Source organism: Lipophrys pholis (assembly GCF_963383615.2).
Source record: "Lipophrys pholis genome assembly, chromosome: 18".
NCBI lineage: Eukaryota > Metazoa > Chordata > Actinopteri > Blenniiformes > Blenniidae > Lipophrys > Lipophrys pholis.
In genome coordinates, this window is record NC_137646.1 from 13950297 (window position 1) to 13978224 (window position 27928).

The 27928-nt window shown below is 41.4% G+C and overlaps 2 protein-coding genes across 4 annotated transcripts; one reads left to right on the forward strand and one right to left on the reverse strand.

Moving 5' to 3' along the window:
- The first annotated feature begins 3694 nt into the window (after window positions 1–3694).
- tnk1 (tyrosine kinase, non-receptor, 1) lies at window positions 3695–15946 on the forward strand. 2 transcript variants are annotated; one of them, XM_080486446.1, is made up of 15 exons: window positions 3731–4001; window positions 5612–5682; window positions 7306–7484; window positions 8479–8549; window positions 8639–8824; window positions 9336–9488; window positions 9565–9842; window positions 9928–10054; window positions 10197–10343; window positions 10474–10568; window positions 11644–11913; window positions 12062–12126; window positions 13552–14042; window positions 14128–14223; window positions 14334–15946. In XM_080486446.1, exons 3-15 carry the CDS (start codon window positions 7322–7324, stop codon window positions 14508–14510), a joined length of 2319 nt encoding a protein of 772 aa, XP_080342572.1. In that variant the 5' UTR covers window positions 3731–4001; window positions 5612–5682; window positions 7306–7321; the 3' UTR covers window positions 14511–15946. The 2 variants fall into 2 exon arrangements, with proteins under 2 accessions (XP_080342571.1, XP_080342572.1); XM_080486445.1 differs by lacking the exon at window positions 5612–5682 and having other exon boundaries at window positions 3695–4001.
- A 210-nt stretch (window positions 15947–16156) lies between these two features.
- Window positions 16157–26295, reverse strand: LOC308123780 (phospholipid scramblase 2-like). Of its 2 annotated transcripts, XM_080486447.1 has the most exons (9): window positions 26060–26295; window positions 25899–25945; window positions 25306–25404; window positions 22625–22917; window positions 21927–21969; window positions 21542–21762; window positions 18380–18541; window positions 17707–17868; window positions 16157–17614 (listed from the first exon to the last, which is right to left on the reverse strand). In XM_080486447.1, the coding sequence occupies exons 3-9, from the start codon at window positions 25316–25318 to the stop codon at window positions 17555–17557; spliced, it is 954 nt and encodes a 317-aa protein (XP_080342573.1). In that variant the 5' UTR covers window positions 25319–25404; window positions 25899–25945; window positions 26060–26295; the 3' UTR covers window positions 16157–17554. The 2 variants fall into 2 exon arrangements, with proteins under 2 accessions (XP_080342573.1, XP_080342574.1); XM_080486448.1 differs by having other exon boundaries at window positions 25899–26295.
- Between the last annotated feature and the right edge of the window lie 1633 nt (window positions 26296–27928).

A 27928-nucleotide genomic window follows, 5' to 3' on the forward strand; every position in this document is an offset into this window, starting at 1 on the left:
CTTAAATGCCAAATGGGTAAGTGAGAGTATCTGGGTTCAGCAACGTTTTGCAAAAGGTAAAACATGTTTTTCAAAATATTTAAAGGGAAAATAGACAAACTTTTCACAAATGTTTCTTTTCATGTGATGTTTATTTCATATATGATTTTCAGAAAATTGAAATGAGTTTTTAAAAGTGTTTTTAATGTAAGCACTGAATTGAATTATTATATCAAGTACAGTGTCCCCGAGTACATATTAAATAAGATTAATATTGTATCACTTTATTCTAAGACAGCACAATAAAAAAAAGAAAAAATCATCTTGAATGATGCACTTCCAAAGGTTTCCTTAATGAAAAATAATGGGCATAATTACTGAATTACAATTTGCAGTGGTCAAAACACAACAAATAGAAGAAGAAAAATAATATAATATATGTTGATGTAACATGTCAATGGTGTCTCAGAATATTTTAGTGAACTTTCATTCGAAATAAATGTCACATAATGAATGATTTACCTTTAGAAAACACAAAGAATAGAATTAAAGTAAGTAAATATTCAACAAAATACAAAGCAAGAGGGAAACATTTTCAGTTTATGATTTATAAAAAAGATAATTAGTTTTCCTTTTCAGTTTGTGTCACATAAAATAAACATTATATTGGGTTGGGCACAATGTAGGAACTATAGTCAGTGACACATATAAAGCAAACACTGTTTAATCTGTGTGAGGAAAATGTGTAAAACAAAATGTAAATAACATATTTACAACTTCAAGTTGATGTTAATTGATTGGTACCTATAGTTAATGTTGCAGATCGAGAAGAGACATCCAGACTGACAAAATTTACAGCTTTCTTCATTTTCTTTTCATTTCATATATGTTTTCATCAAATATTTAAGTCATGTGTATCACAAGTGTTCCAGAAGAGCCATGGATGCATTACGAACTGTCAGGAGAAAACGTCTCAGAGGCAAAATACACTGGAATCAGACTGAAACGATCAGAAAGTTTAAAAGAATTTTAATAGTTTATTCTTGCAAAAAGAGACAGATGTCACAGTAAAACCTTAGCAGGAGTTTCAATGGATCCATTTTTTATACACTGAATTGTTTTGAAAATGATCCACGTGCATGTCTGCACTCCAGACGCTCAAGGTTAAAAAAGAAAAAATGGTAACATAGATCATCCTTGAAACACAGATTGAGAAATTGCACTTCATTCTTTATGAGACAAAACAACGTTCCCATGACAAAACACTTCATGTTGCAGGGAAGAAAAGATATTTGTTGTTGTTCTGTTCTTTTCCATCGATATCAGTCGATTCACCTTGAAATATTCTGTTTCAATAAAGACAACCTGCCCGTTCATTCAGGGTCGAACGTGGCTGGAGCAGATCCCAACAGACGACGGCAGAGTAAAGAAAAAATCCTGGAAAAGTTGAAAAAGTTCTCAAGTCATATGCAGTCACATACGCCCACATTCACACCTACCTTGGTGAGGTGACCTTTACACTTCTGTGCATCCCGCCCCGGCCTGTCCAGTCTTTTGTTTCTCCTCAGTCTGAGCAGTAAAAAACCAGGGGATTAAATAGTACGCACAACAGATACCGGTGTTCATGGTAACTACAAACTGGATACTACAGTTTACTGTCACCCGGTTCATAAACACGGCGTTACTAGAATTTTCCAAACTCGATGACGGCAGATATCGACAAGGTGATGACTGCTCAGCCCTGAGGCCTTGCTGCGTCGTATCATCTTATGAGTGTGAGTTTCGTGCTGTAAAATGTGAAGACTATCAGGTTCCTCTCTGCTCATTTCTGAGTTAAGACGGTATTTTCCCATACGCCAACTCCTGTAAAACTGTATTCAGGTCGGCCTCTCGCGACACAGACGACACTTTCAAACACTGTGAACTGACATTGATATTTTTCTTTTCTTTTTTTAAGACATTCATCCTTTACACTTCTTTTTCGAAATCTAGACACTCTGCTGCTCATCTCATCTTTGGGCTGACAGCTAAACTACCATAAATACCTGCCTGGGAGGTTTGGAATGACTTGCTGAGGTTGTGAGTTAACTTGAATGATTCATATCTGTTAAGGTCACCACTTGTAGCAACTAACTCTAAGCTCAACCCTGCACCGGGTGCCTCTTATTAAGTGATTGTAGTTAAGCTGAAAGTACATAAGAGGTGAAAACAGATATCCACCAGCCGCTCCTGTACAGGGACTCATTTGAATGGCCGAACTCTATTGTGGGTGTTTGGTAATTCAAGCATGTTGAGCAGGGAGGAGCGACGAGGACGAGAGATTCTCTACTAGGAAGTGCAAAGTTCACACAGGCGCTTCACTGTGCAATGCCTGGTTTGCATTCAAACGAGCAGCGGCTTCTTACACTGAAACAATCCTGCCAAACCTGTTCGGCTCCGGCAGGTATGAGGGAAAGAAAGACTGACAGGAAGAGAGAAAAAAAACAATTTGCTCTCTCTTGCGTCATCGCTCATGGCAAGTTTCGAGTCCATACACAAGGATGTGTCAACATCATGGAGGAGAATACTCATAACTTATTCCCAGAAGTAACTCTTGGAGCACGGGTTATTGGGGGCAAAGATTTTATTTGTTGTCACGTGGAGGTCACGTGATGAAAATGTCTATATTTAGACAGAAAACAAACACAAAATTACAATAATTTAAACATAAAGCCAATTTTTATTATATTTCTGCCACAAAAGAAAATGAAATATCCCAGAAGACTTCTACATGTGTTGCATTATGGGTGTTTATACAAACTCACCCTGACAGCATGGCTTTGAGGCTAATGCTAGTTTGTTATCTTTCGTGGCACCATCACCAATATCGGAGCTCGGGTCTCTCAAATAAATTTTATTAAGAAAAAGCCAATGTTTTAAAAGTTATAAAAGTCATGAAATGCTATAAAAATATTGTATAGTAAAAAAACAAAAACAAAAACTATATCTTCTTTGATATGTTTTCCAATTTGCTTGTTTGGCCGGATTAGAGCCTCTTGCTGGCTGGTTTTAGTCCACGAGCCTTAGATTAGAGCCTCAAATCTGTACGTTTCTGGAGTATTCATTAGTTTCAAATATAGTTTTAAACGCAAATGCCTGTACTTTCTTTCTTCCTTTTAACCTTTTTATACATCTTTTGCTTGGTGAAAATTGAATGAAACAACTTCAGCAATATGGCTCAGTTCACCATGTGGATTGTTATTTACACTATTCACATCTTCAAAGGCATAAAACCGTTGGTCATATGTAGCCGGAATTTAAAAAGATAGTAAGATAGTTCACATTATGATCAGATTGTGGAACCCTAGAAATGTTCTTTAATGTCAAAACATTTCAACATCCTGATTGCCTGACTCGCCATATAACGCAAACTAAAGTGCGCTCCTGGTGGTCAAATATAGATATTGCAGTTAACTCTTTGGCTGCCTCGGCTGTATGTTTGACCCCCCTGATATAGATTTTATTGTCTGTGTTCAAATGCAGGGAGGAAAAGTAAATAGTGATCAGAAGAATACTCAACTGACACCTGAAAAAAAATGCGTTTAAGTGCAGTGAAGAGAAACAACGAGAAATACTTTCCACACAGTCATATAGTTGAGTGGCTTTCCGGCTGTGGGTGAGGGTGAGGCAGCCGTCTCTGCGGGTTTTACCTGCGCAGGTGAGCGCAGGAAGAGGTGTGGCCACGGTGCCCAGCGGAGGGAGGTGGAGAGAAGAGCCGGAGGGAGGCGCACAGGTAGAGCACAGGAACTGTCGGAGCGTCTCTCAGGGAAATATTCACAATATCAGGAAAACCAGCCGGGATTTCTCCGACTTTTCCCGCACCGAGAGTCCGCGCAGGAGTCGCGATTTGGGGCCAATAACAATAAAAGTAAACCTCCGTCGACGCTGCTGGAGGTTTCAATCCCAACATGGATCAGTCCTCTCGGGGCGTGTGTGGTTAGGAACTAGTCAACAGCCGGGAGACCGAGTCATTCTGATCAACGGTATGAATCACTTTTATATTTACCGAATCATGGCAGCTTATTCAAACTCTCTGAAGTTTCTGAACCCAAGCCTGTCATTGTATTTGTGTATTTACAATATATGTCGTTCTTTCGTTGTTTATTTAAGGGTAACAGCCGAGTTCTGCTTCTTATTTACATCCTAAAACACCATCGGTTCACTATAACAACAATCCTAGCATTAATCAATAGCAATATATCACAGTCCGTCGTGGATCAATCAGTCGATCAATAACAGTACTCATAGCTTGCTTATTTAATGTTATGTTTGACGTATTCCATCTTAGTTATTTCCTTCATGATCAGAGAAACAACATATGCTTTTTTTTATTATTATTTATGGGCATTTTATAGGATTAAACTCTCAGGAAAACAAAGGTTGAGTGTTTCTAACATTTGAAAGACCAAACAACTCAATGAAGAACCCAGTCAACTCCAATTCTATCCTATAGCACCTTTTAGACAATCACCGTGCAACTCAAAGTGCTTCAGGAATGATTGAAAGACATGCACATCTGCACAGATAAATACACAAGTGCACATTCATGCAATCGAAGTATCCTAAATTTATGAAATTGAATAAATGGTAGACCAATACACACTGAAATAAGCCAATAAAAGGTAAAACTTTTGAAGAAAATCAATGAAAGAATAAACATACATATAAATATTCCTAAAACAGGCGAGTAAATATTAGCATGTAAAATACACCAAAAAATTACATTTTATAAGGTATGGAGAAGAATAAACAGCAAGCAGAGCCAGAATGGAAGTGAAACAATAACAGAAGAAGATAAGATTCAGGTTGTACTATAACTGTTACCATAAAGGATACTACTGTTTTGTTACAGTTCTAATAGCAGTTAATAGAACTATTTGATACGTAAACAACTTTTTTTATTCTCACTTTCATTCTTTGCAGCACAGCACTCCAGCCATTAAAGTGTCTGAATACGTTTAGTAACTGTTTCACAGAGAGGCACACCCTTCACCCCTCTGAATAGATCTGTCTGTTATCTAATAGCACCTCTGTGGCTGAAGTTTTGCATTTTCTTATGCGGGGGAAGCGTTTCGGAGCCGCTCTGTCAGTGATTAATGACCGCAGTGTGTCACAGCAGGGTTCATCTTCACTTGTTCTTTAGCTCCTCCAGAGGAAGCCGACGTCAGCAGTGTAAACAACTGCAGCCGTCGTGGATAAACAACGCTCCTGGTCGTTTACGTTGTGCATGATGATGAAACCGAGGCCAGTTTTGCAGCTAAATAACTAAAACTCTCGCTCACACATGCCTTCAAAGTGAGTGGATTTTAGCAGGTTAAAGATTGATCAGTGTGTACACAGAGCAGTCTTTGTTTACCGGCGTGCATCTTTCTGTTGAGCGTTTCTACGTTTGACGTTGAACGTGACCCGGGGAGAGTCTGCCTCGCGCTGGCTCAGCTCGGCTGCTAATTTGATTGGGAGTTGTCCCTGGAAGTTAATGCAAGCCCAGACGAGTACCCTCCTGTCGTGTATAACTGTAGGACTGAGCGGCCTCGAAGCAGGAGACAACTCCAGTGCCACTTGTTGTTTGGTGTGGATGTTAATTTTTCTCCAGGGGAGCTGACCGGGGAATGTTGAAGGCCTTCCCTGACTCATATCGGCTGGGCTTGGTGTGCTGATAAGCAGGTGATTTATGGACATGTAAAACCTCCATTAAGTGTTAGAGCAGGAGACAGAAATCACATCTAATACAGCAGGAATTTATCGGGTTTTATTTTGCAAGGAGGGAGTTCATCACTGCACTCATGAGTCACAACTGCGATTGTGATTGTGACCATCGTTGGTATTTAATGTGAGAAAGAAAACGACGCCAGTGTGCAGGAGGGCTTTTCTGCAGGAGTGCTGCTGTTTCTGAGTCATTTCAACACACTCCAGTAGTTCATGAATACTGTCTGAACAGGATCCGGTCGAACTGGTGGGTCTAAATCCACCGACAAGGGAATGTTTTCACCTCTAGTTTAGTATTGTTGTCTCTAAGGTCCCTTTCCTCAGTGCCGGAGTCGGATCTACATGTTCATGCTTGAGGTGCAAAGATACTTCTTGGTTTTATTTCTGTTGAGTGTACCGTAATCTATCTCCCCTCTCTGGTTGTGCTCGCATCGCTTTACTGCCTGTGAGGAAGTGTGAGCACCAGGAAACTTCAGGACTGTTAAGAGCCGTGTCAAAACACAAGACCTGTGGGCCAAAACTGGCTCCAATCTGGCCAAACCAACGAGAAAATGGTAACGATTTTAGAGAAAATAGAGTAGCAAACAACACCGCACTGAGATATCTATGATGTTTCCATGAAAGATAGCAAACGAGCATCAGCCTTCAAGACATGCTGTCAGTGTGAGTTTGAAAAAACACAACCATTTTGTGGACATTTCACTGTATTTTGCATCACTAAAATAGGCTTTAGTTTGTTTGCTTGTTTATTTATCAAGTTCATTCATTGTGAAAATAAAAAAACGAAACAACACAATACGATACAAAATAAAAGTTTTCAAATTCCTTAATGAAAAGTAGCAGAAAGAAGATTAACTTACCCCCATTATCTCAAGAAAATCACTTTATATTTCAAATTAAAAGCAAACAGCAAATAACAAACAAACAAAATGAGTTTGAAGGCCGACATAGCCACTCTCTCTTATATCACTAATATTTTTCAAATAACACACAAAAACACTTCTCCTGTCATTTCTTTGTATTTCACTAATAACCTTGTTTTAATCACTAACGTGTGTTTTAGAATCATTTGAGTCCTTGTCTAGTTTGTTTGTGTTGAGATTGCGGCAATCTTTGGAAATAATTGTTCATATTTGAAAAAAAAATACAGACATTTTCATAACGTATAATCTGCTCCACATCAAAGAAAAACTTCAAGGTTTAAATTTAAAGGTTAATTAGGCTCTTTTCTACTGGTCTGGCCCACTCGGGGTGAAATCGGGTTGCATGTGGCCTCTGAACTGAAATGAGTTTGACGCCGCTGCTCCTACACATTGTGCATGTTTTCTCCTACTGCCTTCTATACCTCTTGTGTCTAACTTGATGTTTCAAATGTCCGATCTCCGCTGTTGTGCTATTTATTGAAATGTGAAACAGAGATCATTACTTTCTCGGGGTTTTGCTCTGCAGCTGTGGACTACAAACACAGTGAAGCACAGAAATGACGCACATATCAAAATGTTTCAATTAGGAGAGTCACTGCAAAGAACTTGGGTTAAAAAAGCTCCGTCATGTGACCTGCGATCTGCCCCCCCCCCACAGGCAGGTAGTCGGGGTCATGCTGATGGACCAGGACACACAGTGGCTGTACCAACTTCTGGCTGAGGTCCAGCTGGAGAAGTTCTACCTCAGCGTCAGAGATCGCCTCAACATCACTCGGATCGAGCACTTCAACTACGTGAAGGAAAGTGACCTGGAGCAGATAGGAATCAGCAAACCCGGTGAGCCTCTCCATCGATCTGTGTAGAAACCTCCAGGCAGCACCTCTAGCTTAATAATGGATTTCATTAATTGTGCAAAAAAAAGAAAAAGGCTTTGAAATACTTCTTATTAAAAAAAATATGCACTGCCGCTGTAAAGAGTTTTGGAAAGCCAATTTTCTTTTTTATATATATTTTATTCAACCAACTTAAAAAATTTAATTTTGCTTCATCCAGTGAAGTAAAATGTATAATTTTTATTTTCAGAGACAAATAGACATGTTGGGTTTTTGATTCATTTCTTCACCCTCTGCATCATCAAAACATTATACTGCATCAATATATGGCAAGGCAGCGCTGAAATATTAATTTTCCTGTTGCTACTTTTGGTTTTGGTTTGTTTCATTTGTGTTTAGAATAAAAATAACATTTTCAACATTAATTCAGGCTTTTAATGTTGGTTTACAAATGAACATGATGTACGAAATCACTATAAATAACATTTATAGATTTATTCTGTGTGACTTCAAAGAAAAATGTTGATTTCTTATGTAGTTTTGGACCAAAAAAATTTTGTTTTATCTTCAAAGAAAAGGTTTAAAAGTAAAAGAATATTCTAAAATACTTCCATAAAACTTCAGTATCCAAATATTTTAGCATTTGCTGCTATTGTAGTGGTGTAGTAGTATAGTGTTTAGTACCGTCGCCTCATATTGAGGGAATTATCAGTTTGTGTTTGTGTTTCTGTGTCGTTTAACAGAGAAGAAACAAGTGAACAGAAACTGATTTTAAAAGAGACACACGTGTGAAAGTCATTTCAAACAACTTAGAACTTTTAAAAAGATTCAGATGTTAACTTTTTTTTCCTGACACACCAAACCTCTAAGTAGATATTTATAATTAAAGTACCTTTGACACGCAGTAGCTGTGTCTTTGTGGTCAAAATGTCGATCTCAAGTCTTCTCAACGATTCCACATGCCAAGAGGCTCAAGCGGCCATGTTTCTTTATCGCAGCACAACGGAGACTCTGGGAGGCTCTGAAACGCTACAAGACCAGCTCCCGTGCCCGATCATGGATCCCCAAGGTCTGATGCCATTAGACTTCATTTCGCTTGTGCAAGACTGTGAACGACATGGCTTTTTTAAAATTTAAATAATGTACGGATGCACACAGGTGTTTGGCGGCCGGGGTACAGCAGAGAGTGTGGAGCAGTTCAGTGGCGGTAAAAGCCAGGAGGCGAGCAACCGGGCTCTTCCGTCGCTGATCCCAGACAGTGAGCTGCATCTGGGGGAGAAGTTGGGCTCCGGGTCCTTCGGGGTGGTGAGGAGGGGAGAGTGGCACACGCCGACAGGGAGAGTGGTAAGGAGCCGTATTTCAGATTTTTCCCTTATTTCAAACCAGACAAACCATCTACTAATTGCAAATACTTAATAACATAAAGCATCATGTATGAAATTCACTGTTTAATGTGTTTTAATGTGGATTTGACCGACACCACTGCACCATTATTAGGATAAAAAAAATTTAATTCTATTGAGAAAGACTGAAATCTACATATTATGATATCCTTTTTAAAACACCAATAAGTGGATATGTTGGACTTAACAAAATATAACCCCACTCAAGTAACCAGTTCAAGTATATTATGGCTTTTATATAAAGTTGAACTATCAAAATAATAATGTTCAGGCTTTGGATTATGCCGTGTCAGCATTTCTTATTTCAGAAACTGTACATAAACCTTAACCACAACACTCCATGTTGCGTCTCCAGAGCTCTTAATTCCCGAATGAGGTTTATTGTGATTGGTCAATGGTCAGATTGTACCAACCTGCCTGAGACTCAATGTTTATCTTCACATGTTCCTCAGCTGCCTGTCGCAGTCAAATCGCTGAGGAGCAGCACGTCGAGGCATGCAGAAACCCTGATGGACTTCCTCCAGGAAGTGACCACCATGCAGTCCCTGGACCACCCCAACATCATACGGCTCTACGGCGTGGTGCTCACGCAGCCGCTCAAGATGGTGAGGCAACGAATTTAAGTTGTGAAATGATTTTTGGAGCTGGAATGAACACTGACACGCTTCTCTTGTCCTCTAGGTCACGGAGTTGGCTCTCATGGGCTCGCTCTACGACACCCTGCGATCCCGACAGTACGAGTACCCTCTGGTGCGCCTCTGGCACTTTGCCACCCAGATCGCGGCGGGTATGGACTACCTGGAGAGCAGGAGATTCATCCACCGGGACCTCGCTGCCAGAAACGTACTGCTGGCCTCCAAGGACATCGTGAAGATCGGCGATTTCGGTCTGATGCGAGGCCTGAGCGAGGAGTCGGACCACTACATTATGGCGACGCACAAAAGAATACCGTTTGCATGGTGAGAGTTGTTGAAGAAATGTAGAGACCGTAATAATAACATCAGGAATAATTGTAGTAACACCTCCCACCGGCGTTACCTCCAGGTGTGCTCCCGAGAGCCTCCGTGTTGGCTCCTTCTCCCACGCCTCTGACGTCTGGATGTTCGGCGTCACCCTGTGGGAGATGTTCACCTACTGCGAGGAGCCCTGGTTCGGTCTGTCGGGTCGACAGGTACACGCTTGCTTCATCATGCCGGTTGTAGTTGTGTTTGTCTGTGGAATGCGTGACCTCGCCCTTTCGCTGCTCCTTTTTGTCCGATTAACTCTGTGACTCAGAGCCTAAGCATCACTGACATTTAATCTGCTCGATCCAGATCTTGTGGCGTGTGGAGCGGGAGGGCGAGCGTCTGGAGAAGCCGCCGGATTGTCCTCAGGGGCTGTATGTCGTCATGAGGAAGTGCTGGGCGTGCAATCCTGCAGACAGACCCAACTTCCTCCAGCTCACCACGATGGCGGCAGAGGTCTGGATATACAAAGTTCTTGTGATCCACTGTTAGGAAAGTCATTGATCTCATTGATGTGTTGCTGAAATCCAGTGCATCATTTTGCTGTGTGTGATTTGGTCTAAATGTCTGTTGTGTTCCTCTCCAGGCCAGACCAATGGAGGTGCTCGCAACAAGAGACTTTGCCGAACTCAGAAAACTTGCACTCGCGGCCAATGACCCCGTGACCGTCATAGACCACGGGTGGGTGAGGGGAAAAGAAGGCGGAGCATAGAGTGGAGGAAAAGCGACACAATGGGCTTTCTGTTGGCATGAAACGGGTTTCAATCAGCTGCTTTTCAAGTTGCATTCCAGTGTTATTCTCATCAAGTTTTCAATTGCATTCTGCTTTTACAGCATCTTCACACTGTTTTATTATGTTTCAGATTTCTATGCAGGATTTTATTTAATTCGATTTTTTGTTCAAGCACAACTTTAATTGAAAAATGCACAAAAATGCCCAACACAAATTAGTGCAACGTCAATACAGTTGTTCAATCTATTACTCCAACTAAGTAATTTATTGCGGTAGACCAACAATTTCCAAACTCTCTGTGGTGAAATATGAGGTTTTTTTATAAGAAATGTCTGATGGATTTTAAAAGAGAACTCACAAAAAGACAGACTTCACTCAGCTTAACTTAAAATACAGATGTTTCCCTGCCTTAAACACACGTAGCTATATATTCATTGTAATTTCAGTTAAAGAATGTTTTAAAAAGACTAAATCAACACATGTTGCCAATTTTAGATATATTTAGGTAATTGATTCTTTTTCAATGATCAACTTACCTATATTATGTCAAGTATGCCACTATTTTGTGGCACTTAAACAGATGTTTGATACTCATATGGATACACAGGTATTTTACTCCATTTAGTTTACTTCATCCAACTCAAAATACACAATGGACAGGTCACCAGACCACAGGGAGAACAGACAAACTCCACACAGAAATGCTTAAAGCTTCAGATTATATGTAATATGTCATCATTTTGACCGACTGCAAATAGTTTCTGTCTGATTCTGTCAAAGTTGGTGCATCATACCAATTATAACTGGTACTATCTGTGTTGTTAATGGATCCATTTGGTGCTTTACTCTTTGTTGGAGCTGCATCTTATTATGAGTTAAATACTAGAAAACATTGGCAATAGAAGCAAAAGCAAAACACACATACCAAAGCTTTTGTATGCATATTGGTAAACTATACCCTGCAGCTCATCAGCCAATATACCGATGGCATTTGTTTTTAATTCTCTCTCTGTCTGAGTGCAGGCTGGAGCTGAGCGAGTGGCGAGGTCAGAACCAGAGGACGCTGAACGTGGGCTGGTTCCCCGCGAGCCTCACTGTGCCGTGTCTCTCCACCGCTGCTCCCAGCAACAGCGCCGCTGCTGCTGCTGCTGCTGCTGCTGCTGCTGCTGCTGCTTCTGCTGCTGCTGCTGCTTCTGTCCACATTTCGGCTCCAGTGAAGGGCAGTCTGCAACACATTGGGCATGGAGACACGCACCTTCAACGCAACAGGGGAACACCGGACAGCCTGGACGAGTGAGTGAGGTTTCTTCTTCACCGTTTTCTAACTACACTATGGCACAAAGTTAGGATCATAGTTTTCTTGAATTTTAGCCGCTGTCATTAAAACAAACTATCACCCGAGGCTCTCAGTTTAATATGTGTACTATTGTGACTCCTACAGCGGTGGAGGCTGGAGGTCGGGCCCTGGCAGGGAGAAGGAGGGATCCAATCTGAATCAAATGGCAGGTAGGAGGAAATACGACATCTGAAAACAGGAGTAATGAGACATTTCTAAACATATCTAACACACATATCTAACACAAACTGATGGTTCATATCCACTTTATTTCTTTATGTATTGATTCTTTGGTGTGGTGTGGTGATGCAGAGGTTAACACTGTCGCCATATAAGAGTTCACCTGGTTCAACACCGGGACGTTTTGGCCCTCTTGCGGGGCCAAAACGCCCCACAAGAGGCTCTAATCCGGCCAAACGACCTAGCAAATGTTCAAATTTCAGAGAAAACATTTATATATATTCTTTTAAACAACTTACTAAAGAGTAGTGGGCGCAACACGACACTAACACCCGAGCTGGGATATCAGTGATGCTACCATGAATGATGGCAAACTAACATTAGCCTCAAAGCCATGCTGTCAGGGTGAGTTTGTAAAAGACCCACAATGCAACAGATATAGGAGAAATTTCTGCGACATTTCACAGTGTTTCGTCCCAGAAGGTTTCATTACAATTTGCTTTATGTTGAGATTGTAGTCATTTTCTGCAGTAATTATTTGTTTTTTTGCGAAAAATATAGACATTTTCACCAGATATACTCTGTGCCAGAACAAAGAAACACTTTAATGTTAAAATGTAAAGGCTATTATGGCACTATTTTATCGGTCTGGCCCACTGAATGCGTTTGATGCCGCTACTCTAGATTGCCGGTAGTTTTGAATGTGTGAAAAATGTTCTGGCGCTCTGTCGAGGACCTCAGCTGCCTGCACTAGTATTTAGCATCATATGACTACAGTGTGGATAAAGTGGATGGAATAAATCTCCATTTATATTCTTATTGAATTCAACAAGGTGTCATCTATTAAGAAACAGTAAAGCAAGTTATACTCAAAGTATTAGTGCGCATTAACTTATGTTGAAATAATTCTACATTTTAACATGCTTTGTTTGTGTATGTATTCAGATTTTTAATTTCTGAAAGTCTTCATTGTATTGTTGAGGTTCAATCCGACTTGAAATAAACTCATAGACTTTGTGAGTCTGCCCCCTGCAGGTTGCATCGTGTCTATATAAAAAGCTTAAATTTTGTCTATTTATATTTATTTATTAACAGGATAACCCCTGGAGATGTAGCCTTTCATTTGCAAGGGGGTCCTACAACAAGCATCTCGAAACAAAATGATAATGAAAAAAGAAATTTAGCAAAATGGCAAAACAACAATGACAAAAACAACAACATTCAAAACACACAACATGCATACAGGACAGTAGCCTTCTGCAATTGTGCAGCCCTCATACCTACAATAGGATTTGGTACAAAGAAAAATAAATTCCCATGAGCCATTTGTGGCCTAATCATGTGGTGAAAGCAGAAGATAATAATAAAAGTCAAAAGCAGTGGTTTTTATATTGACAAGGCCCGTTTTCCCACAGTTTCAGGAATGTCTCAGAGCCTGGAGTCAGTGTTAGGTGGGCAGCGGCCCCGATCCAACACGCTCGGAGAGGTCAGAGTGGATCAGCACGGCCGCCTCGTGCCTCCTGCGATGGCAGCTCGTAGTGTGGTGGCGCAGCAGGATCCTCGCCGGTTCAGCGAGGCCAGCATTAACCCCCCTCCCCGACCGCCTCCCCCGAACCTAAAGCGGTTGAACGTGAGATCTCAGAGGCGACCCCAGCAGTATCCCCCTCCAGGCACCTCGTGGCCCCAGCAGATGGTTGCAGTCGCTGCAGGGCAGCCACATCCTCAAGCTCAACCTCAACCCCATCCCCCACCGCAGCAGGCCTTCGCGGGCTCAAACCTCAATAAAATGGCCCACATGGCACGCTCCACACCGCAGCTGGACGAGACGGACAACAGAGAACGAGAGCGACGCTACCCAGAGAAGGTGTCTCACATGCAGAGCACGAGAGACGCCTATGTCGGACAGGTGAGAACCAAACACCGCTTCGATCTCGACGTGCATGAATCACGGCCGAGTAAATTAAAAAACACAAGCTCATTGTTGTGCTCAGATAATGGAGGCGGTGCACGGAGTGACCATTGAAGAGGTTCAGAAAGCGCTTCACCGTAGCGACTGGAACCCGGTACGAGCGGAGCAGCTTCTCAAGGTCAGACCAGAAAGCGACTTGTTCCAATAGGAGTTCATTCTGAACGCACCTCGACACAAACCCACAGTATGTGAGCGACGGCACCTGAGCCTTTGTTTGTGTCTCCTCAGCTGGAACAGCTTTACTCCCTGAGCCTCTGCTCCAAAGAGGACTGCCTCAAGATCCTCACCCGGTACCAGTGGAACCTGCAGCTGGCCAGTCGGTATCTCATCAAATGGTATCGGGACGAACGGTCCGGCCCGGGCGAGAGGGAACGGCCCACGGTCAGCGCGGAGAGACGAGTCTGAAGAGACGTCAGCCGGCTTCATGTTTCTCTTTTCCAGCTTCACGAGTGAAAATGGAAGAATGTGAAAGAGTCCAAATGTAATTAGACAAAACTCAACGGACTAGATGTTCCATGCTTTGTTTTTATACTTCAGAAGAAACACTATCAAGCTCATTTTTGCAAATAGATTTTTGTACTTTAATTCATTTGTATATACTGTACTTGAAATTGTTTTGTTGAATAAAGGAGATTGTTTGGTGTTAATCTTCCATGTGAGAATAGAAAGTGAGTATTGTAACTGCTTTTATCATCACATTCATTTTCTTTTATTGTGGCTTTTAATAGTCATGTACTAGGTCACATCATCAGGTATATGTACTGACATTTTACCTACATTGCAAAGGGTCACTTTATTACAATTTGTTGTTAAACACATTGAGTCAAAGGGAGTAAAGAAATCTCATCGGATTTAAATATTGTATAAAGTTTCTTATTTTGTTGTATAGAATCCAGATATAATGTAATCTGTATTTTTCAGTAAAAAAAATGCATTATTCCATCTTCTGTTTCTAGAGGTGGCAGATAAGGTATTTTAGTATATTTTGTTACTCAAGCTCATTCTTTTTAGGTATCTGTACTTTTTACATACATTTCACCCTGTTTTATATGAAGTCCCACCAGGTTATAGCTTTTTTTTTTTCAAATTGAGAATATAGTTCCGTTTCTGCCATAAAACTATGATCCATGCCGATTCATGATTCGTGTCATTGCCGATGATTAGGCTGGTGTGTAACAGCGTTTGTGTGCATATTCTTCATACGTCAAAAGAAAAAGATTCAAGATACTTTAAAAGTGTCAACAATAAATTTTTCCTTTTTTTATTTTTGTTTTAGTGCATTTAGCTACCTGTACTTAACTAATTGACCATATCTGTCAACTTGTGAATTTGAAACCAAACATTTATTTCTCTCATGCACTTGTCCTAAGCCTCTCTCTGGTTTCCATTGTACTCGGTGATTATGTTTGGCTGTTCATCGGCCTTTAATGGAGCAGTTAAGAGCATCTGTTGATCTTTAGATCGATTTACTCACTCAGACTGTGATGCATTAGTAATCTAATACCTTACACTACACAGGATGAAAGCTCTATAGGCTCTAGGATCGCGCTAAATTAACCCATTAATCTAACTCGGTTAAACATTTTCATGTTTGTAGTGCAGAAGCACAGATTTTTTATTTTTTTTATTCCTGTCCAATAAAAACCACTGAATGAGGTTTTACTGGAAGATAGTTATAATCAGGACATGCATAGACAAGCTGCTGCATGCGTCCAGCAGGTGGAGATACTGTATATCAGATATAGAACATTAGACATTTTCTGTTAATGTTTACTGGTAGAATGACATTCAGGTGACAACGATATTGTAAACCAATAAAGTGCTTTTGATCTGATCATGTTAACCGACTACTGGGCCATTCCATTTTACAGGAGATGAACTTCAGACTTGTGGGGAATACAGATTTCCCTCTGAAACTGAGGTCATGTTTTCCAACTGGAGCCAGATGTTACAAATTTAGACGGGTTTCTTCGGGCCTTTCCCACATTTTCCTGGACGATCACCAAAAGCAGAAGAATACAGGAAAAAGAGACTAACTGTGGAATGCTGTGACATTTCATTTGTTTTGGACATATCTTTTAATTATTTCAATGAAAAAGAACTGATCACAAGGCAGGACAATTAGTGCCAAAGAGTTACGATCAAAAACAAACAGGAAACTAATACAGGAAGAGTGTTGTGTTAACAAAACAAAAATAGCTGCATTAAAATACTGTACAACCATTATGCATTTCCTGATCACAGGTCAGTAAGCTGGCGTTTGTGAGAATAAGGCCTCACACAGGGGAACAGCCATTCGTCTCCGATTAAATACAGAGTGGAGGATCGCATTCAACAGCAACACAGACACTTGCAAACATCAATCCGATCGTAACAACAATCACCTAAACGCAGTCGTTAAAGTATGGTTTTGGCATCTAAAAGCACTGGAAACCAGACCTGAACTTAAGTTCACGCTTCTGTTCTCTCTTTCCCGCAGTGTTTATCATAAGTTGCAGCCTCCATACACAGGATTTCTCTCGCACACACTGCGGTCACACCACCGTTCAGTCAACCCAACTTCCACTTCTCATTTCCTCCCCCCGCCCCACATTGTTCCACTTTTCACCCTTTCTCTGATAACCCATGCCGCTGGCGCTAGCGGTGTCCCGGAGAAACCGGGGGGGGGGGGGTTTGACTGTGGCGCGAGTGTCCACGGCAACCACTGAGCCGCCGGAGGAGCCCTTAATGCCGCGGCTCCATTATGTACACTTGAGGCGAAGACACAGTTGGCTTTGAGACGAGGCAAAAAAATAAAAGTGTGACACATCTACTGGCATTGGTCAATGCTTGAATTTACATAGAATTTTCAATATCTGCTCATTGAATTTGCAAACGCAAACAACCACAACTGCCGACCCACTGTGGCCTCATCCGGGGCTTTCCACGTCTTTGGTCAAATTACAAAAGCACCGGAGCTGTATCTCAGAAAGGCTCAAACTCAGCATGCTAATATGTCCACAATCACAGTATTATTCTAGTGATGTTTAGCAGTTTATACGCTTGCATTTACTGGCGCTGCAACTTACAGCTCAGAATAACAGGAATATATTGCAGATCATGAAGAGAAGCACAGAAAGCGTCAGATTTTTACAAAAGGATTTAAGTGGTGGGCAGACACTGTTAGGTAGCTGCTCACCATGGCAAAGAGAACTTTTTTTTTACAAAATCTACTGTCATTTCTACAGAAAGAATGAAAAAAAACAATTATGCTTGGTATGAAATAGAACCATCCTCGCAAGTGCAATATCTGACCGAGACATCCACGGGAAGGCTGATATTCTTTGGCAGGTAATTTGCTTTCTGCACACGATACGGAGTGTAACAAACAACGACTGAACCGATCAGACTTATGATGCATTCATGTTTTCTTTTGTTGTTTTTTTTCTCTCCCCGTCACTTTTCCGCCGTTATGAAAAGACGGTGCTTCGCTGGTTGGCCTCGCCGACCTTCTCGAAAAACATGAAGTCCTGCAGAGCGGAAACAACCAACACATTAGAGAATAATTGGCGCGTATGAACGTCATTCGATCACATGCAAGGGGACAAACGCAAATACTCACGATGAGGAAACAGGCGCCCATGAGCACAGCTTTCATCTTCACATCCAAGTCCAAAGGGAACTGGATGCCGAAGTTATCCGTGTCTGTGAAGACTTCCTTCAGAAGGCCGCTCCACTGCTTGCTGATGCGACCTATGACTTTGTCGCTGTCCTTTGCCTTGAGCTGTCGAGCAGTGCAAAAAAATTTTTTTTATAAAAATTTACAAAACTATCAGAATGTCTCAGCTTCAAGCTAGAAATGGAATCCATTTTAGAATCGGTACAAAAAAAACTTTAAAAAAAAAAAAAAAAAAAAAGGCCACAGTAAAAACTGCAATTAATTCAAATTTTCGACCAGCGGGTCCTCAACAGTTGTTGGTTGATCCAGATGTTTGGGAGAAAATATGCCCGGATGTTTTCATGCTTATTTGCTCTCTTGCTGAGACATAACATGAAAACAACCAATCAGCGTCACAGAAAAGCAAAAAAACAAGTCTAAAAGTACCACAATTGCTCTATTGAGGCTCTATCTAGCAAATGAACAGGCTATTATGTTCAGCATTTATCCATTTAACCAGGTGCAGGGTTTAAACCACAAACTTCACATATATTTATCTGCTCAAATTGGACTAAAAAGTTAAGCTTTGCTTAAAGAGCCCAGGTTTAACTTCATACATGTAATCCTCTGGGCTCACCTCAAAGTTGACGTCCCCACAGCAGTTGCAGGCGAAGCAGGGCCCCTCCAGCATCATCAGGGTCTCCTTGTTTGGTCCCTGGATGGAGAACTTGGGCAGGAAAGGGTGCCAGTCCTGTTTGACGTACCCTACGGTGGTACCTGGTGGGGCCTGGACCTCCATCTGCGGGCCACATATTTTTGTTACACTAGTAATTTACAGTTTGAGCTCGACTCTTGACAGCGACGGCTATATATAAAACCTCACGAGCTTGCACGTCACATGAGACGGCAGCAGGAATGATGATTGAGACGGTTTCATTGTCGGACTACATAGCACAGGTAATGCCTCTCACATGGCTCCTGTCTGAGCGGTAAACAGAGAGCTGCAGTATGTGAGAGAATCAATTCGGGCTCTCGGCCAATGGGAGCGTATTTTAGGCCGACTGTGAACGAAGTGATTTAACCGAGAGGGACAGAGAAAGGTCTCAGTGGAGGGATGGCAGGGAATCAGGGAGTCAAGGAGATAGTTTAGCCAGACAAAGGGCCATTCATGCTCTTAACACACCCCTGCCCGAGCAGACTGGAGCACAAAGAGATGGAAACACAACCCAGTAACAGGAAGAGATGGCCAGCTGAAAGGACAGAGACCCAGAGAAATGGCCCAGTGACAGAAGATGCAGGTTTTACTTTTTTTTTTTTACCCTCAGAATTATTGAAAAAAAATTTGACTGGTAACACAGCCAGAATAAAGAGGCTCAGGCTCTCGGATTCCATTCTTAAAGATGGATGCTTCCACTTTTAAAAAAGTCCCATATTTTACAATTTTTCAACAAATTCACAGCGTTGTCAGCAGTCCAACCACATCATATTCACTGTGTACTTCCCCAAAGCCAGCCTTGGTCCTGAATTCCAGCCAGTCTAAAAGTCCCTCTAGTGAGCTCTCCTGAGAACAGGCGGTTTCACTCAGTGTTGCCAGATTGGGCGAGTCTCCACCCATTATAGCTTCTTGAGGATCCCGTTTGTGTTACCTTTTGTCTTTGTATATTTAGTGCAGTTGTGTAAGTTAGTGAGTTTTGATGAGTTTCTACAGAGGTTGCGATATGGGCTGGTTTTTATTGACGCGAGCAGGTTTTACTTTGTGTTTGAGCTGGAAACACCGAGTCAGTTCTGGAGAGAATGCGGCTTTCCAGTGACATGCAATAATGTTTGCGGTTCATTCATCACGACAAAGGTTTGTGGTTGATTTATCGCTATGACTCATTGTACTAAATTCACTTTTCCAACTTTCTAAATCAGCCGTGCTTCTCAGTACAGTGGTTCATATTGGAAACAAACCGTCGTCCATCTAACCATCTCCTGTGATACCATCCAAATTTCACATAAGAAGCCCCTCCTGGAATTATTTCGATTACATTTTTGCTTTTTTCTAATCCTCAAAAATGTAATCGAAATAATTCCAGGACTCCAAGTCATAATTGAGTTAATTTCTGTCTTTGTGTGTCTCTCTTAAAAGGTCAGACCAAACATGAGTGACTCAACTCACATTCTAAGGAACAACATGGAATCGCAAGGCCGTACAAGCTATGACTCGTTTGATATGTGGATTAAAACAAAGACGAGAAGCTTGTGCTCTATATACAGTCAGGACACCCCTATAAAAACAGCATATATTATATATTTAAAAAAATCAATATTCATATTTATAGTCTCTGGTAAATGGGGGGAAAAGACAATATTATCAGGAAACATTACTGTAAAGTGACATTTTAGAAAATGGACAAAATAGAAAACATCCCTTTGGCATGTGCAAAAGTCGGGGGACCCTTCAGGACTTAGTAACACCCCTTCTGGCAGATCACAGCTTGTATATACCAGAGAGACTATAAATATGAATATAAATTTTTTAATATAGAAAATATGCTGTTTTTAAAGGGGTGGCCCGACTTTGGCACACAACTGTGAGGGTCTGTACTCAGTGAGGAAATAAACTTTAACTATAGACCAATAATCGTGATTTCGCCTGTACTTCCTCTAGTTCAGCGGTACGCAGACTTTCTGACCAAATGAGTCGATTTTCCAACCAAATCAAATTCATCCAGAACCACAAAACATGTTTATCCTTTCAATTTTAGCTGTTTTAACTACTTTTATCCCCCACAGCTTTTAGTTGTTAAATTCATTTCCACCTAATACTCGTTACAATCCACTTTAACAAGCCCAGGCTACATTTAAGCAAGCGGTCGGTTTGATAAGGCTGACATCAACTTCCCTCTAACGGCATGAAAAAGACGGTGTCAACTTGAGGAGGCAGGTTTGGCTGGTCTGGTCTGTACATTTTATCTCCCCCCACTCCCCCTGGGTGACTAAAGCTCAGACATACCTGAAGTTAGAAAGATAACAGATAAACTACAAGAGTTAATCTACATACGTCCATGTAGAGCAGCACCTAAAGAACATAGCTGCTGACAATATAATGAAAACATGCTTTTGTGACCACTTCACAGCTATTATTTAACTTTTTAAAAAGGGGTTAATTTGAATTATTTACCAAGAAAAAAAAATTATATATATATTTTATTGAAATAATTATTTCAACTAGGAAATTTAAGGTGACATTTTGTGTGTGCCCGACACTCAGCATCCTCTCCATTTTGCCCGACAAATTTATTGCGGCAGACTATTCCCAGAATTTCACACGTTTTGATGTGCCTTTTGTGTACGGGCTGCCAACAGCGCGTAACTCCTTATGCGCCAAAAATTGGAAGAAAAAAAAAAACTATTTTTTTTAAACTGTAATCTTTGCTCTTAATTTCTTAAAGAGACGGGCACACCGAAAAAGTCGAAGCAGTTTTTTCTTTTCCCGCCAAAACCTTTCAGACGATCAACATGGTTAAATATGAACGACAGTAATAATGGGATACGTTTTCCTGGAGCACTCGATGTAAATGTTGCAACAAAAACATCAAACTCATTCCATCTTTATCTAGTGTGAGAAATTGGACTTTAGTCTAAGTCTAAAGTTTAAAGTCTAGTGTGAGAAATGAAGGCAATATTACACTGATGGAGCTTTTCAATGATCAACATTTCACTTGGTGCGGTAAATCAATACAATCTGAAGACATGAACCACTTCTTTATGACACTCTTTGTGAGATAAATGCACACGAGTGTGACGCACAAACCTCTTGCAGGCAGCAGGGACACCAGCAGGACATGCAGCGGAACGGGCGGATGAGACGGACGACCTCCCGGTCCGTGTTGTCCTTGATTTTCATGTCAAAGCTGCGCAGAGAGCCACAGCAGTTCCTGGTGCAGCAGTCGTTTTTCTCTTTGGCTTTGTAGATCTTTTGGCCCAGGCTGTTCTTTATCTCGTACTGGTTGTTTGTCTCAAAGCCAATGAATGCTGGGTGGAGGGGTGGAGGAGTCAGTTGAGACAACAAATTATAAAAGCAGGAAATGGAGGACAAACGTCAGAATTGTAAGAAACACAGTTTGAAGCACACACGACAGCTGCTCATTATTCCCTTATTTTACAAGTGCAAACATGAGAGAGCAAACACGCCTCACCCTCTAAAAGTTCAACTTTTTGATGGATCAGGATCTGGTCGATCTAGAAGAAAAAGAAACGTTAGAAAAACTGAGTAGGGAAAGTTTCCGCAGTGAAATTTTCCAATACTTGCCAGGCAAAACAATCTCACTCATGAATCTTCCTTATCTGTGTACAATGAGACAGTTAAATTTGTTCCACCCGCCTTTTTAAAAGAGCCGAAATGTCACTTTATGTAATTTGTTTCTTCAATATCTGCACTGGGGACAGTCGCCGTTACCACTGATCTGTAAGTCTCTGACATCACATGTTGTTCTAAGAAGTCAAATGAAACATGTAACAGTTTGATTTTAATAAATTGTGAACCAGATCGAATGTATGCTCTGAAAGCAACAGGTAAGGAGAAATGACGGGACGTTTACACACATTATGAATAGCACGAGAAAGACATGACGCGTTCACAATGAGGAGCTTTGAAAGTGTTTCCTCTACTTTGGCCGACATCCACGTACGGAAGGTGAATAAGTAAAGTTAGAGTTCAGGAGATGATGTCAGTCACTGTTGCATTACAATCTTCCCATGATGACGAGGTGGAGCCACAACGTACATTTGACGAACAAGGCTTGTGAGCAGCTGGAAGAGGCTTCAACATCAGCTGACCGACATATCACAGCGCCAGCAACCTTTACAACTCGTTTCGTCGATTCATCCCTCCTACCTGTGTGAGGTACTCCAGGCCCGGTGGAACCCCGACAGGAACCGCGGCCGGAGCTGCAAGCGGCGCCGCAGAAATCCCCCCGGGAGGACCTCCGTAGTCCTGCCCCGGAGCTTGTCCATGAGCCACTGGACCGGGCTGGTACACGACAGGAGGCGGGCCTGCATTATAGCCCATGTTAAAGCCCGGGGCAGGGGCCTGGCTGGGGTCTCCGTACCCCCCGGGGTACGGGGCTACGGTGTGGCCGCCGGAGTAAGCCATGGGGTAAGGTGGCTGGTGGTGAGGACTTGGGTAACCTGGGAAAGAGACGGAAAATAGAAAAAATAAAAATGTTAGTTTGAAAAAGTACAAAAACCCTTAACAGTGAATTTAAAAGCGGCTTTGTAGTTTCTGATCTGTGATCACACTCGTCAGCCAAGCATCAACTTCTTACCGTTCAGCGAGACAACAAGGAAGCGATTTAGGTCATCACACCACCGGAGTGATCTCTCAGTAATAACAGTCGCTCCTAGTGTGACATATATGTCCGCCGTGGCTCATAAAGCCTCCCCCACCTGGCCAGAAGAGCCAATAAGCTACTTATTTGCTGAGCCACAACCTTTGCCGCATTTAAAGAGCCATTACTGGAGAAACGGGTCTGTGTGACACACCTCTGTGTGGCCATCCCCCATAGTCATTGGAAAGTCTTTTGCTGAAAACAATTACTTGATCTACACCAGCGGAAAACTTGATGTTGTCACAGATCAGACTTTTAACTTTCAGTAGCAAGAGAAGGTTTTTGTACAAGCATGCGATCTTTCAATAAACAAGGGTCTGATCTTATCTGCCAGAGGTTTAAGGAAACGGCATATTTTATTCAAACTGAGAAGAAAATGTGTGAACAGCATCTTTTGTGAGCTGTATTATGATTTTTGTGGGGGGAAAAAAACAAACCTAGGTAATAAATAAATTAATAAACACTTAGGATTGTTGGTGTAAAGAAGAAAAGCCTTAAACCCGAAACCTCAAATTCATGGTGACACTGAAAAAAAACAAAAAAAAAAAACAGGCTTTTACAACTACGTAGTGTCACACATAGAAAACAGGAAGTATTGGGGGTCAGACTTCTTTAAATACAAACCAAGAATTTAAGCGAATGTCTACATGATGAGTGGAGTTAGCGTAGCTGGAAGAACAACAAGCCCTGTAAGAAATCTCAGTTTAGATGGTTTATTAGAAAATTTTAAAATAAATAACTCCATTCTTCCGAGTGACACGTGATGTGTCCCTACAGTTTATTAATACCGCACATGGGAGGTCAAGGACATTAGATGGACTTGTCTTAGACCTAGACCATTTGGTTCTAGGTCAAGATTCTAAGAAATAAACATTACAATATACAATAACTGCTTGTCACAGTAGCTAAAAGTTTTATTTTTGTTATGAAGAGTACGTGGCTCAGCCAAACTTCAGTGACACACTTAAGCAGGAGGGCGCAGTGGAAAACTGCTCCAGTGTGTCCGTAGGCAATAAAGTGGAAGGCTGGTGTGTAATTCTGATGTGGTGAAACACCGTCTTCATAACTGATTGACATGCTCTGGCCCTTATGATGGAAAACACACCTGCAGTTTAATCTTCTGATTTAAAGAGATAGGAACCATTTGAATTGTATTTTTCTTTTTTTTTCTTTTTTTTTTTAAAGTTAACCACATGAATAGTGAATAAAAGTCCTGGTGTGACGGAAGCCACACCTCAGTTTAGTGGCACATAAACTGAGATTTAGATCAAACAAGTATTTTTAGGTACTCAAGTATATTCCTGTCTATTGCTTTATTAGCAATTAAATGCAGGCTGCTGAACTGATACTGATACTTCCCTCATGGCCGTGTACAACCCACAGCAGGCTCCCTGGGGTGTTTGTCGTGTCTGACAACAAACCGGTGTTTGCCCTGGAGGGATTTTTTGAGCCACACATTGTGGTTTAACTATGACTCAGCTGATCAGACTGCTTTTCCTTAACTCAAAGGAAACATTTTTCAAGAACCTTCAACTCACCCGTTTAAGATCACTGAAGTGTTTACTTGTAAGATTTGGAAGTCATGAGCCACGCTGACAGGAAGTATGATATTTAACCTCCTGTGTCATGGGGTAATAAAGCCAAATCAACCCTTGTGTCACTTTTGTTTGGAAAACAAAAGTAAAAAAAAAAAAAAAAGGGATGTGGTGAGCAGGGTTTGGATTTCCAGGCTTCTTGTGGCTCCGCCTCTTTCCACATTCCTCTCTCGACTTTACAGGAAGCGAAACACCCAAATCGGAGCCCTCATGTCCTCATTAGCACAACTTAAGAGGGACAAACAGCAGCACCTTTCACCTCCTGGACAGGATCCAACCCGAGCAGCGAATGACACAAAAAAAAAAAAAAAAAAATCTGAAACACTCACAAGCAAAACATTCAAGGTATTTCTCAGAGATTTCACCATCTTGTGGAGGATAAGATTTCCCAAGAGGCATCTGGAGGCCGGACAAGGTGCTCATTCATTATACAGCCTCGTCCAGTGGAGGGCCGGTGATTGGAAAATGTGATGGAAACGCTCCAAGACCTGAATAGTTTTGCTCCACACTACATCTTCCCTACGTTCGATCCTTTAACTAGTCTGCCTGAAAGTTAAACTGAACCCAAGATCTGGAAGCGGTTTGCTTCTTACCGGGAGCAGACATGGTGACGAGCTGGGTCAAACCTCTCTGGGCAAGGCCGCAAAATAAGGACACACGTCCCGAGACACTCCCCGGGTCTTTATGGGAATCTGGTGGTGAGAAGGGGTTGAGATCAAGCTGTTAAAACAAAGATCAAGCTGCATGCCTCAATTCATCCTCACAGCACTAAAGTGTCCTTTCACAAGCACAATAAGGCAGTCCAGCTTGTGTCTGATAAAGATCGTGAGGTAAAAAGTCAAATGTGTTGGTCAGCAAGAGGATTTGTTGGACTTGATGGAGTATGATTGAGACGCATGGTGATAAGTGGGTGTGGCTTTGCGTCACATGAGAAGAAGAAGAAGGGGGGGTCATTAATTTTTCCACTGCTTCCCTCTCATTTCTGTCCTCTTTAGTGCTTCATAGTGTTCACTTTGCCCCCCCCCCCCCCCCATAGCAGCACAAAGAAGTACAAGATCCATGACATGACGTCATTAGTCAACATCTGCCTGCTTCATGAACACTATTTTAGTAAGAGATGCATTAAACTCTCCTGATTCTTGCTTTACTTGTCAAAAATGTTCAGGAAAAACACTTTGGCTCTTACCTGAACGGGCGTCAGATCTTCAATCTGTCTCTGCTCCAAAAGTGAAACTTAAAAAAAAAAAAATAATAAAAATAAAAAAAGAGAGCGAAAATTATATAGCTGTGGAGGGAAAAACTATCCAGAAAGGCAAAGAGACGCTTTTATGTTGTGTTCTTAAAAACCTGTTCGTCGCAGCTGTGTGACTCAGCCCCTCCCATCAGTTTGTCTTGTTTTCTCCTCCCACTCGTGGCTCCTGCAGATCCTCCGGCTCTTCTGTCTCCCGCAGCTTCATCCACACCAGTTTTGATTAACACGCACGCAGGGTTGTCATGGAGGACTGGATGTTTAATCGATCCAGCACTGCCCTGACAACCTGCACGAGAGGGGACCGAACCATAAAGGCAGCTTATCAGTGCGCGCAGCTGCAGGGAGGGAGGCGCTTATCTTCAGAAGGTGCTGCCGGAGCAACCACGAGAGGGCGCACGTGCAGCAGGAATTCCAGTCACATCCTTCAATGGCATGCAGAAAAAGGGGGGGGGGAAAAGAAAAGAAAGCTGCATTCATCCATCTTCTTTACTGCTTTAAACACTGTGTGGAGCTGGAGGCACAACATGGACAGGTCGACAGGAAACACAGGGAGAACATGCAAACTCTCTGCACAGACAGGCGCTCAAGTCCAGACCGGAACCAGGGATTCTATAAGGAGGCCAAAGTCCAACCACAGCACCTTATTTAGATTGAGAGAGCCCCCCAAAGTGATAAAAAATATATTGTACTTTTAAACAGCTAGTGAATAGAGAGCACTTATTAGGTTAACTGTTTTATTAACACACTTGTAAACAAATACAAGCAGAAGCTTCATTAGTCCCTTTTAGAAAATGAATGTTTGTTTTAGGGTTGGTTTACTGGAAATGACAGTTTGTCTGAGTTTAGGGAAAACAAAAGATATGACAGGTATATTTTCAATCAACGTATCAATTTATCTTTCAATGCATTTTACAGTACAAAAAAACTCCCAAAAAAGAGATGCAAAATAAACTGTGCTATTTTTAAGCTCTTAAATTTCCAGTCATTAATAAATATGAGCATGTCGAAACATTTCTAAACATTAACAAACCTGGACACAAGAACATCCATGAACATTCATGGTATTTACCTTTTTTTAATACAATTTAGTATCGCTGATGGAAATTTCTGCAGGACACTGAGACAGTTTGTCTTCTGCAAGTAAAACGAAGTCAAGTGGCCGACTTAACATGATGTTTTGATGCACGCTGAATCCTAAACTGTTCTAAATGTTCCTAAACTAAACTGTTTGTGTTTGTCTCCTCTGATCTTTCCTTAAAAAAAAAATAAAAAATGCTAAGGCCAGTGGTCGAGATGGTTTCTGCTCCCCCAGGCTATATTTGGGACCTGCTGCGACGTCTGATACTTATAGTGCACCAGACCAGGGCGGGGTGTGAGGGGCACACACACACACACACACACACACACACACACACACACACACACACCCACACACACACACACACAAAGAGAGAGAGACAGAGATCAAACAGTTTTTGCTTTAGATGTGTTACTATTGTAATATAGTTCCTACATTGTGCCCAACCCAATACAATGTATATTTCTTGGGACACAAACTGATAAGCAAAACTGCTTTTCTTTTGTTTAATCATAAACTGAAAATGTTTCGCTCTTGCTTTGTATTTTGTTGAGTATTTATTTACTTTAGAACTCTTGTTAGTGATCTTTAATCTCATTCATTGTGTGACATTTATTGGAATGAAAGCTCACTAATGCATTCTGAGACTCCATTAACATGTATTATAGTAATTACCTTTGCTAACGAACGTTGGGTGACCAACAAAGTTATGTGTTCGTCTGCGTGTGTGTATGTATGTATGTATGTATGTATGTATGTATGTATGTATGTATGTATGTATGTATGTATGTATGTATGTATGTATGTATGTATGTATGTATGTATTTGACTCACCCAAATTGCATGAAATTTTCAAGGATGATTTGTCATCATCCAAGAACCAATC